The sequence below is a fragment of the Macrotis lagotis genome, chromosome 8, assembly GCF_037893015.1.
Source record: "Macrotis lagotis isolate mMagLag1 chromosome 8, bilby.v1.9.chrom.fasta, whole genome shotgun sequence".
NCBI classification, from domain to species: Eukaryota; Metazoa; Chordata; class Mammalia; order Peramelemorphia; family Peramelidae; genus Macrotis; species Macrotis lagotis.
Window position 1 is genome coordinate 42423567 of NC_133665.1, and position 12261 is coordinate 42435827.

The 12261-nt window shown below is 40.0% G+C and overlaps 2 protein-coding genes across 3 annotated transcripts in view; one reads left to right on the top strand and one right to left on the bottom strand.

The window, feature by feature from the left end:
• ERP44 (endoplasmic reticulum protein 44) overlaps positions 1 to 1572 on the bottom strand; it is a 137964-nt gene extending 136392 nt beyond the window's left edge. The window contains exon 1 of one of the 2 annotated variants that reach the window (XM_074196735.1): positions 1398 to 1572. Coding sequence is in view for 1 of the 2 variants with exons in the window: in XM_074196734.1 (XP_074052835.1) it covers positions 300 to 356 (57 nt within the window). In the remaining variant the exon portion in view is untranslated. Of the gene's footprint in view, positions 1 to 299; positions 642 to 1397 lie in introns of those variants that run through there. The other variant, XM_074196734.1, reaches the window with a different exon arrangement.
• Positions 608 to 12261, top strand: part of INVS (inversin) — a 247342-nt gene continuing 235688 nt past the window's right edge. Inside the window, exons 1-2 of the mRNA XM_074196730.1 lie at positions 608 to 989; positions 9910 to 10036. Of these exons, the coding sequence (XP_074052831.1) occupies positions 9931 to 10036 (106 nt within the window). The 5' untranslated portion in view covers positions 608 to 989; positions 9910 to 9930. The remainder of the gene's footprint in view (positions 990 to 9909; positions 10037 to 12261) is intronic.

Below are 12261 nucleotides of genomic sequence, written 5' to 3' on the forward strand. Positions count from 1 at the left end.
TCCACCAAAGGGGCACGGTCTGAGGCGGGGGCGAGCCCGGCCGCCGCACCTGTCAGCGTCAGGCCCGGGGCTCCCCCGCCCCCGCGGGGGGCGAGGCGACGCCCCCCGACCCGGCCCGGTTCACCCCGAGTCCGGACCCTCAGCCGCCGCCGCCTCACGCCCCCCGGCCCGGGGTCAGCGCGCGGGGATCCCCTCCCGGGCCGGGGAGCGGGGCCCCGGCCGGGGGGCGGGTCCGCAGCGGAGGCCGGGGCAGCCCCGGGCCGGGCGGCAGCGGGCGCGGGGCCGTGCCGGCCACTCACCAAAAGCAGCAGGGAGCAGCGGAGGTCGGGGGAGGGCAGGAAGATGGCAGCTTTCATTGTAGCGGAGGGGTCTCGGGCGGGGGGAGGCGGCGGCGGCGGCGGCCCGGCTCCCGGGGGAGAGGAGGCGCAGGCGGCAGAGGTAGCGGGGCGGCGGCGGCGGCGGCTGCTCCTCCGGCGACTGCAGCGCCTCGTCCTCTCGACCCGGGGCTCCAGCAACTCACACCCGGGACAACTTCCAGAGAGGGCCCGCACGCCCTCACTTCCAGGTCCTGGCCACCCCGAGGCACGCCGGGAACTGTAGTCCCGGAGCCCTGGCGAGCCGCGGACGGAGCCCGGAACTCGCTTTCCCAACAGGCACCGCGGCGCCGGCTTCCACGCCCCGCCCCCCTCCCGTCTCCACGCTCGGGAGGTAGCGGTTCGGGATCGGAACCCCGGAGAACGCGCTCCCGTCTGACTGAATCACAACTACAATTCCCAGAATGCGTCTGGACAGCACCCGGGCTGTCCCGTTAACGCCCCTCGTTCCAAAACTCGGCGGAGCCCGGCGGCGGGTTCTAAGCGGAAGTGCTCCTCTGGGCCCGCAGAGTCGGGGGGCTCTTGCCCACCTCGTGGGATGTGGATGCTGGAGCAGGCGAGGGGGCGGCGCCTGGAGGAGAGCTCGGAGCCTTCCCTGCGCCGCTGACTGCCGAGGTAACAGCTGCCCCGGCCCCGGTGCCTCCCTTCTGGTCGATGCGGGGGACCGTGCCCGCTCCCCGCTGCCCCGAGGGATCGCGAGCTCCTTGAGGTCGGCAGCTGCCTTCCGGGCCTCTGTTGGTATCCCAACACGCTGCCTGATGGCTAGAAAGTGTTTGATCAATATTGATTATCGATTATTGATCACTATGATGATGAGTGATCCGCTTTATGGGAAATGGCCAAACGGTCTGTAAGGAAGGCGGGAAGAACTGGGAGAAGGCCCAGGCAGGGAATGTGCACCTGGTTCCCCGCACCCCCTCCCCCGTCTCCAGGCCCTTCCCCCCACACCCCCCCACACTCCAAAGGGGCCCGACCCCGTCGCCTTAGGGTCGCCGATGGTCGCTAGCCGCTAGGAGCACTCACTCGTGTTGCCCTCGGGGGTGATCTCCGGGCACTCTAGTCCTTGCACTTTGGGCACCAAGATGGGCTGCAAGCCTGAAGAGAGAGTTCACTTACAGGAGCAAAAGCCCCGAGGATGGAGACCCCCCTCGGCTCTCTGCTGCCCGCAAGTGAGCCCACGATTCCAGGGCCGGCCCCGGGTGGGCCGCATCGCCGGCCTGTGGCATCTGTAGGCGGACACCCCGGAGCTGGAACTGGTCCGCAATCCTTGTCCCTGGCAAGGGCTCAGTAACAGGATCCGGGCTGACTGCGCTGATTTGTACCGCTGCAGCTGCCAAAGCCCGAGAGTCTCTGAGGTTGTAGCGGCCGGCCTTGGGAACCTGTCAGACCGACCGAAGTCAGGCTGAAAAATGGTGGTTTGGATCTGAAAAACAATCTTTTTTTTATTAAAGATATTATTTGAGTTTCACAGTTTTTCCCTCAACTCACTTCCCTCCCCCCACCCCCCACAAAAAGCAATTTGTCAGTCTTTACATTGTTTCCATGTTGTACATTGATCCAAATTGAGTGTCATGAGAGAAAGATCACATCCTCAAAGAAGAAACAAAGTATAAGAAATAACAAAATCAGACAATAGAATATCTGGTTTTTTTTTCTAAATGAAAGGGAATAGTCCTTATCTGGATACAGATGGTAAAAATAATCTCTTTTTAAGGAGCACCTGATGGGTACTGGTTATTCCTTGAAAATTGGCCCTCTAGCTTAAATTCTGTCTCCAAATACTGATGTTATGGCACCAAAAAGAAAATTCAATTCATTTCTCAAGAAAGATAGTGCTGGGGGTGGCGGGGTGGCTAGGTGGCACGGTGGATAGAACACCGGCCCTGGAGTCAGGAGTACCTCCGTTCAAATGTGACCTCAGACACTTAATAATTACCTAACTGTGCGGCCTTGGGCGGCCAATTTAACCCCATTGCCTTGCAAAACCCTTTTAAAAAAAAGAACAAAGAAAAGAAAGATAGTACTGGGAATTCACAGATTAGATGTGACATGTACTTTGGTCTTAAAAGGAGTGTACAATCAAATGGCAGTGAGGGCTTGGGAAACAACACAACTGGTAAAAGAAGAAATGGTGATAAGGGCAAAAGAGCGGGGGAAATATGAGTAATATGAGAAATTATTATGTTGAGAGATGTCAGGTAAGGTTTTCTAAAGAAAGCAGTACCTTAATTAGGCCTGCAAATGAAGTACTTCAGTAGGAATTGATGGGTCTGGGAGAGAAGGGGAAGGAAATCCATTCTAAGCAACAGTAAGGTTTAGGCAATTATTAAGATTAAGAAGGTAGGGGGCAGCTAGGTGGCACAGTGGATAGAGTACCAGCCCTGGAGTCAGGAGTTCAAATCCAGCCTTAGATACTTAGTAATTACCTAGCTGTGTGGCCTTGGGCAAGCCACTTAACCCCACTGCCTAGCAAAAACCTAAAGAAAAAAAAGATTAAGAAGGTAGAGAATTAAAGGGGAATTAGTTTGAAGTAAGATATAATTGGTTCCAGATTGTGAGGACCTTGAATGTCAGGAACAGAAATTTATGATTTAATTTCTAGGCCATGGGCAGATTGAAGATTAAACTGGAATTCTCTGATATGCTCTCCTTGTAGACACTTTTACAATAAACTAGTTGAGAATCATTTAAAGAGCTTTGAGTTAGGGTGGTTGCAGAGGTATTTGAAAAGAGGAGCAGGAAAAAGATATTGTAATTTAGACTCACCAGTTCTTTGCAACTGATGGGATATGGAAACCAAGGGAAAGGAAAGAATTAGTAATGACAAGTTGTAATCCTGGGTAGCTGATATTATTAGTAGAAATAGAAAAGTTAGCAGTAGGAGAAAGATTTTTAGTTTCTTCTACCCTTTAAGCCAATATAATTGCATTATTACAAAAATTAATTTTCCCATCCAAAATAATTATACTACTTACCTAAATAGTAGAATATAATTGAAGAACAAAATATGACTACATTAATCTCCTTGTAAAACCATATTTTCATGTTAAATCATTTTAGATACCAAATCATAGTTTCCCAGAGAACTAACAAGAAATCTAATATCTCAAATTTTGTGCTTTTTTCCTTGGTATGCATAAGGAAAGAAAATTCTACTTTTCATGGTTTTTGAAGAAAGGAAGAGAGTGTCTAATTTCACACTTCTACAATGGCAAATTTAGCATCTTCTTTCTAAATTTTGACTCAGAAATCAATTCCATAGTTGTCAGGGACTTGAGAGATAAGGAGAAATTCAGTAACCATGGTTTCTTCAGGGTCATACCTATATTGTATCAACCTCTGTGAGGCAGTTGATTAACCTCTAACATATTCCATCTTTTTTTTTAGGTTTTTGCAAGGCAAATGGAGTTAAGTGGCTTGCCCAAGGCCACACAGCTAATACTCCATCTTTAAAATAGACATAACAATATTTGTACCATATGGAGTTAGTATAAGAAAAGTACTGTGTAAATCTTAAAGTGCTACAATAAATGTAAATTATTTTACTACATGTTGTCAGCTCCTACCTGAAGCTTTGGACTTTCCCCAAGAAGTGGTCAACTTAGATCTTTTCTTAAAGACTTCCAGTGTAGTAGAATCACAACCTCCTGAAGCATTTCATCTCATTGCTGGGAGATAAATCAGTAAACTTGTATTAATTACCTCATATGTTCCAGGAAGCTCTGTTGAGTGCTGAAGACAGTTCCTGGCCTCAAGAAGGTTTCAATCTAATGGAGGACATAACATGCAAACAAATCTATACAAAGCAAGCTATGCAAAATAAATAGGAAATAATTAATGGGGGGAAGGTCCTGGAATTAAGAGGGGGTTGTGTTGGGGGGTGTTCAACTAGGTAGCACAGTGGATAGAGCACTGGTCCTGGAGTCAGGAGGACCTGAGTTGAAATCTGGACTCAGACACTTAGTAATTACCTAGCTGTATGACCTTGGGCAAGTCATTTAGCCCCATTGCCTTACAAAAACCAAAGGAATAAAAAAGGGGGGGTGAGGAATGTTTCCTGTAAAAAAGGTGGAATTTTAGTTGGGACTTAAAGAAAGCCAGGGAGGCCAATAGTGAAAACAGAGTAGGGAGAGCATTCCAGGCATGGGAGAGAGCCCAGACCTGAGACGTGGTTTATCTTGTTCATCAAACAGCCAGGAGGTCAGTGTCACAGAATTGAAGAGTCCGTACTGGGGAGTAAGGTGTAAGAAGCCTGGAAAGGTAGAGGGGGCTAGGTTACATAGGGTTTTGAATCTCAGAGCATTTTGGATTTGATCCTGGAGATGATTAGGGAACCACTAGAGCAGGAGATAGCATGATTGAACCTGCACTTAAAAAAAATCATTTTACTGATATCTTATTGTCTGATCTTGCTATCTCTTATACTTTATGTTTCTTCCTTAAGGATATGATTTCTCTCTCATCACATTCAATTTGGATCAATGTATACCATGAAAACAATGTAAAGACTGACAAATTGCCTTCTGTGGGGGGGGTGGGGAGAGGGAAGTAAGATTGGGGGGAAATTGTAAAACTCAAAATAAATGAAATCTTTAAGTAAAAAAAAATCATTTTAGTGATTGGGGTGTGGATTGAAGTAGAGAGAGATTTGAGAAAGGCCAACCTACTATCAGGCTATTAGTAGTTCAGGCATTATGCGATGAGGGCCTAAACTAGAGAATTAGCATCAGAAGAGAAAAGGTAGTGGTAGTGGTAGTGAATTTGAGAAATGTTACAATGGTAAAATCAACAAGGCTTAGCAAAACAGACTGAATGGGGAAGGTAAGAGAGTGAGGAAAGTAAAAATAAATAGCTTGAGTGTTGCTCTCTACAGTAATAGAGCAGGTGGTAAGGGAGAAGGTATGGGTGGGGGGGAGATAACAAGTTGTATTGGTACAAATTGAGTGTAAGATGTCTACAGGACATCCAGTTAATGATGTCTGAAAGCAGTTGGAGATGCAAGATCCCAGGTCAGGAGAGAGATTGGGACAAGAAAGATAGATTTGTTAATCATTAGCATAGAGATGGTAATTAAATTCATGGGAGTTGAGGAAATCACGAGGGGGGCAGTATAGTGGAAGAAGAAAAGAGAACCCAGGATAGAACACTGAGAGTTGCCTACTCTTAGAGGGCATGATCAGGAGTAATCAAGAAATGAGACACAGAAGAAGCTCTCAAATAGGTAGGAGGAAAACCAGGAGAGAGTAATGTCCTGAAAATTAGAAAAGAAAATCAAGTGCCTTTCAGCTGCATGTGCCTAGGTAACATTCAGTTACCTGTTGTTTTCTGAATTTTCATCCCGTACATTGTTATTTTCACCATATTTATTTCTATAAATTATTATCAATGACTCATCATTATAAATACTTAGACCAGAGTGATTGAGACAAGTGATTAAGATTAAAATTAAGACATCTTTATAAAAGGACTACCTCTTTTATGGAAAAGGGACCCTGAATCACAGCTAGGCTGGATCTTATATGCAGTTTGAAAGGCTTGTTCCTCCTTTTTGCCAATCATTAGCCAGGGTCACAATCCAATTGATACATTCTTCCCCATACCTCCCCCTGCCTCATTATACTAATGAGCACAGGAGAGTGAATAGTAATCTCCTTGAGCAGGCACAAAGGTGAATGACACAGACCCTAGGATGACTCAGAACTAGATGGGGCAGACCTGATCCAATCTCAGATTTTGATCAGGTTGTGACCAAATCGTTTCTCTTACATTCACATACCTGCCCACAGGCAGACCCCAGTCTTTTTGTAATATTAACAATCTCCCTTCACATTCTTGTGAAAACCAAACACCCCTATATCCCTCACAAATTGTTACACCAATTTCTTTAAAATATTCTTGGGATTTAGAGGTGGAAGGGAACTAATCCAACCCTATTGATGTTTGTCCTTCATTTTCAAAGATGACCATGACATCAGGGAGGTGACAAGCACATGAATTGGATTTGAGTGAAGAGTGCTGTGCTAAGGCACCAGCCTCACTTTCTCCTTCAGAGTCTTCTGGGTCCAGTTGGCCAGATATGAGTCAGTACAACTGGAGATGGTCCTGGATGCAAGGCAATCAGGGTTAAGTGACTTAACCGAGGTCATATAACTAGTAAGCATCAAGTGTCTGAGCCTGGAATTTGAACTCCCATCCTCCTGATTCTAAGGCTAGTGCACTATCCACTGCTCCACCCTTTTACTAATGACAGAACTGAGGTCTGAGAAGTCACTTGTCCAAAGTTATTCAGGGAATATATACCAGAAGAAGAATTCAAACCTAGGTCCCTTTTCTTCATAGCTTTCTACTTTATAACAGCTGCTACTTCACAGAATTTTCATTGAGGAGACCCAAGAATGTTCTGGATCAATGTCCCCAAGCAGGGACATCTTCAGGGTCTTACTTAATGTGTCATACCTGTTTGATACCTCCTTTGAAATTAATAATCAGAGGATCCTGGTGTAAGGTTATTTGCATGATTGCATTTATGAAGGAATTCTATATGATCTTAAACCATGGATGAAAGATTATTGAAAGAGAACCATTAAGTTTTTGTTCTACTGAACCAAATATTCTTTTTGTAATCAACAACAATAATTATAGGGAGATTCTGCATTTTTTGTTCCTTTCAGTTAATTATATGACTAATTTTAGGAGAATAATAGAGAATAATTTTTGAAAGTCTGTTCTCTTAGTATTAAAAATATATAGGTACTAATAATTCTCATAAAGATTTGTAAAGTTAATTTAAATCAGTAATAATTAAGGCTCTCCCAATCACCTTTTTAAAGTTGGTATTATTTGTGATTTTCCTCTCCGTCCTTTTTTTTTTGGCAGGAGAGGAACAACATCTTCATCCTGAGAGGTTTTGTAAAAATAAATATATATTGATAGATACTTAAGGCTTTCAAAATAGTATCACTTCCAGCACAAATTTCTTTTTTTTTTAATTTTTAAAATTTATTTAAGGCAATCAGATTAAGTTACTTGCCCTAGGTAATTAAGGTCTGAGGTCAAATTTGAACTCGAGTTCTTCTGACTCCAGGGCTGGTGCTCTATCCACTGCACCACCCACCACTTCCCTAAGAGGTCTATGACAAAGAAAAGATTAAGAACACCTGCTCTGACAGTAAACCATTTTTGGTCTAGCTGCTTTTCTTAAATTCATCTATTTAAATATCTTATTAACTTCTTTTTATATCATATTAGAAATTGAAATGTTAGGGTCAAAATTTGGTAGTTCTTCTGTTACTAATATGAAAATTGGGGCTGCTAGGTATATCAATAGATAGAACACTGGCCTTGGAGTCAGGAGGAACTGAGTTCAAATCCAAGCTCAGACACTTGATACTAGTTGTATCACCCTGGGCAAGTTACTTAACCTTATTTGTCTTGCATCCAGGGCCATATCCTATCATCCTGATTCATATCTGGTCACTGGACCCAGATAGCTTCAGAGGAGAAAGTGAGGCTGATGGCCTCTCAGTCAAATCCAATTCATATGCTTGTCATGGCATCACCTCCCTATTGACACAGTCTTTTTTGAGAATGAAGGACAAAAGCAACAATATGAAAATAGATTATCTCCCTATCTCTCATTTTTGGTCATTTTTTTTGGCCATTTTTAACCAATGAATGTCCTTGGTGTGGTTTGACTCTCTTGGAGACACCTCAAGTTTTCCACAGACTTGATTTCATTTCTACTTTTTTTTTTTCATGATTGTATAAAGTGATTCTGGTGATCTTCCATTCTCCTCTGTAGGTTTTATAAATGAATTTGTTTTAAACTGTTGTTTCCTTTGGCTATCATGTCTCCCCATTTGGTAGGGAGATAAAGTGATTACTGATCAAGGCAGTTTCTGAACTCTTTTGACTTCATTTTGATGACTTTGTTATATTAAACTTTGGTAGTAATAAGACCAATATCTTTCCCTTTTTTCCATTTGAATAGGCCAGATGTTTAAATTTTACAGCTTGTTTGACAGGTCAGTTTGAAGTGAAATTGTTGACATTATTTTTCTTCTTTTCTTATCTTTATCTTTTTTTTTTAACTTGATTGTGATTTTTTTTTTTTACCTTTGATCAAACTAACCAGCAGTCCAACTGTATTTCAGTCCAGGCTAGTCCATCCGATTCTAGCATAACTCCCACAATGGTAACCAGATGTTTCCTATCTGTTAAAATTTAGTTAATTTCATTTGCATATAATTACTTTTTCAGTACTCATCATACTTAACGCCTTTGATTTCTCCTGGAATAAAGTGTAGGCATAGTCTTCTGGGTATTCTAAAGAAAAAGCCTCTGCTTTTTCTAAAACCTAAGCTTTATTTGCTAACTTATCTTCTCCATACCCTCCCTGCCATTGAATTCACTGTGTATAAAAGGTTTATGTTGACTTTGGAGGGTTTTCAAGTTTTTAATAGAATTTTCCTGCCTATTTAGCTACTAACAGGAGAGTTCTTAATCTGAAGGCCATGTCAATATTTTGACAACTATTTTAATGTAATATTTCTTTTGTTATCATGTAGATGTGGTTTATTGTATTTATTATTGGAATTTTGAGAAGGGGTCCAGAGGCTCCACCAAACTTCCCTAAGGGGTCTATGACAAGAAAAGATTAAGAACACCAGCTCTGACAGATGTTGGTGCATTAGCTACCATTATCTTCTTAGGTCATCTTTTTTGTTTATGCTTATTATAAGCACTTCTAGATAAGAATACCAAGTAACCCGTGAAAATATGCCTGACACCTGTAGGCATACAGTTAAACCAACTCTTCCAACTCCTTTGTTTGCCTTAGCCAAGAAAACCAGTAAGCTCTCCTTTAACTACAACTTCCTTTTGACTCTGGTCTTGTTTGTCAAATTCAGTTCTTCCAGCAGCAAGTCATTTCATTTATTTTAAGACAAAGATCTAACTACAATTACTGTATACACTCCAATATTTCTAAGTAGTCTAAAAACAGTCCTAGCATGGTCTATATCCTCTTTTCATCACTCTAGTAGGGTCTTCTCCCAATGCCACTGCTCTGCCACTACTCTCCTGATAGCAAGATTCAAGAGTCTTTTCTATTTATCTTTTTTTTGTTTGTTTCATGGGTTGCCTAGTCAAAGAATTCATTACTTAACAATCAATTTATTGGAAATTAGTGTCTGCATACTTAACTAAATTGATAATGGGACATCAAACTTGATCTTTCACTGAGACTGCATTTGGAGCTTATGCCTGAGCCTTTGCTGTACTTGCATATTTTTCAAATGTCCATTGTAATCTCTATACCAACAAGGTAGGATTTCATAACTAAAGGAAAGAATTTTTTTAGTATGAACATTTTTTAAATGGAAAGGACAATTTTTTTTCTGGTAAAACTAAAAAAGTGATTTATGATGACATATTATATGTAACTTACCTATTTCAGAGATGCCAAGAATGGATAAGCAAATGGTATGGGTAACTCTTTTGTATTACATTAATTATATTTTATCAATTGATTCAGGTTGCATAGGCTCAGAAAACTATGAACACTTCAGAGAGCTGGGTCCTTAGTGGTTCTTCATTAGCATCCCAAGTTCATGCTGCTGCTGTTAATGGAGATAAAGGTGCTCTACAAAAGCTGATAGCAGGTAAGCATTCTTTTTAAAGTTAGAAAACTTGGAAAATTGGTTTGGGGGAGCATTTCTCTCTAGAATGTGTGTTTTCTTTTAATCTGGATGAATTTATAAGGAATTATTCATCATTCATTTTCATGGGAATTTTCCTTTATACAAATTATATTTCATTCAAAGTTTAAAACTTTTCAAAATGAAAAATTAAGAACAGTATCTTAAATGGGATATTTTAAAACAATCATTTATGTAAGACTGCCATTAAAAATTAGAGCGGCATTAAAATTAGAGCTAGAATGAATAAATGCCTCTGTATAAAGAAATAAAGAAATAAAAAGGGCTTTTAAAAGCACTTTTAAAATAAAATAAATTAAATAAATAAAATAAAATAAAAATTTATTAAGCAAAAGATGTTAGTAAAAAAAATAGATAAGAATTATGAGTTCAAATTCAGCCTCAGACACTTACTGTATGACCCTGGCTGTCACTTAACCTCTGCCTAAGTTTCTTACTCTGTAAAATGGGATAATTTTAGCACCAATGGATATTTTGAAAACAAAATGAGATAACATTTGTAAAGCCCTTTACAAATCTTACAGAGCTCTATAAATGCTTATCTATTATTATAAACTCCCTTCAAATTCTTAATTTAATAAGAAAACTCTAAAAGACATAGAAAATAAAGGATTAAGGCCTAATAATCAAAATTATAGAATAGATGAAATGTGACTGAAAATTCATTTCAATACATAATAGGCACCGATTGTGTCTGTCACTATTGTTTGTCACTGGGTATACAGAGACAAATACTAAATAGGTTCTAATCTCCAGAAATTTACATTCTATTGGGCAGTGTGTGGAGATGGCCAGAGTTTTAATTCTGACTTTTCCACTTACTACATTGGAATTGTGAACAATCTCCTAGCCTCCCTGGACCTATTTTTCTCACCTATAAATGAGGATAGAAGAAGAGTGTTGAATCAGCCAATCTTTGAAGTCATTTCCAGTTCTGGAGCTTTGATTTATGTTCCTATATTGGTATTAGCTAAATACAGTTTATAAAAATAAAAAGTATTTTTGGAAGAAGAGCATAGTAGCAGCAATTGAGTAGAATAGAAAGGGCTTTTTTTTTTTGTGGCAGGTACTAGAAGAAAGTGAATCAGTCCCTGGGGAATATACATGTCTTAATGAATTTGGTTATATATCTTAAGTTTTAAGGTATCTCATCTTTGAAAATAGTAGTGCACTCAAAATGAATCAGAAAATAAAGAAGAAAAAATAAAATGTATAATTACTGCTTTCACAAGGTCATTGTAGTGATCCTGATAATTATCCCCTGGTTACTTTAATCCTTGGTAATGGAGGGAGGATTGTACAGTAGAAAGAGACTGATAGTAGAAAGATCTAGGTTTGAGTTATGAATGCTTACAATTTTTAGCTCCACTGTGACTTTGATTATACCCTCTTTGAGACTCCATTTCCTCATCCTTAAAATAGAAATAATATTTGCAGCCTCACAAGGTCAGTGTGAGGAAAGTATTTAATAAATCTGAAAGAACTACATAAATGTATTATTGTTAGATAGTTAAAAGTTACTATTTTTAACATAGTAAAGATTAACTATTCAAATATTATAATGATCATTTAGGCAACAGTATCTTTAAAGAGACTTAGTCCTTTTCCGACTATTTTCCTAATGAAACAATGAGAGGTGGTGAATATAATTTTAAAAACATATACCTGTTAATTATTCTTGACTCCTTTTATATTGCCTTGTAATTGATGTTGTGCTATATAGTAATCCAAAGTTAAAAAAATCTAAAATTCTAAGAGTCGAAGAAAAGTGCCAAAAGTCATATTATATTGTTTGTTATTAGCATAATTAATAGATATTATTTGTTATTAACATAATTAGTATTAAGTTTAAGTGAGACCTAAAATTAATGACCATATAAAATGATGATTACCTTATCCAGTTGTAAAATACTTTTTGCAAACCTGTTCAACCTTCATTTGTTACTTTGAACATCAGTAGAAAATTGAAAATCTTAAAAAAAATAAATCATAATCTACTGTGCTGATTTATATACTGTAAAGATCACATGTTACATATTAATTTTTTAAAATGATGATAGTGTAAACTAAAACAATTGTCATTGCTAACATATAATTTTATAGTTTATTGTTGATGTTAAAATAGAGTAATACTTTCTGAATATGGAAAAAAATGTCAAATTCTTACT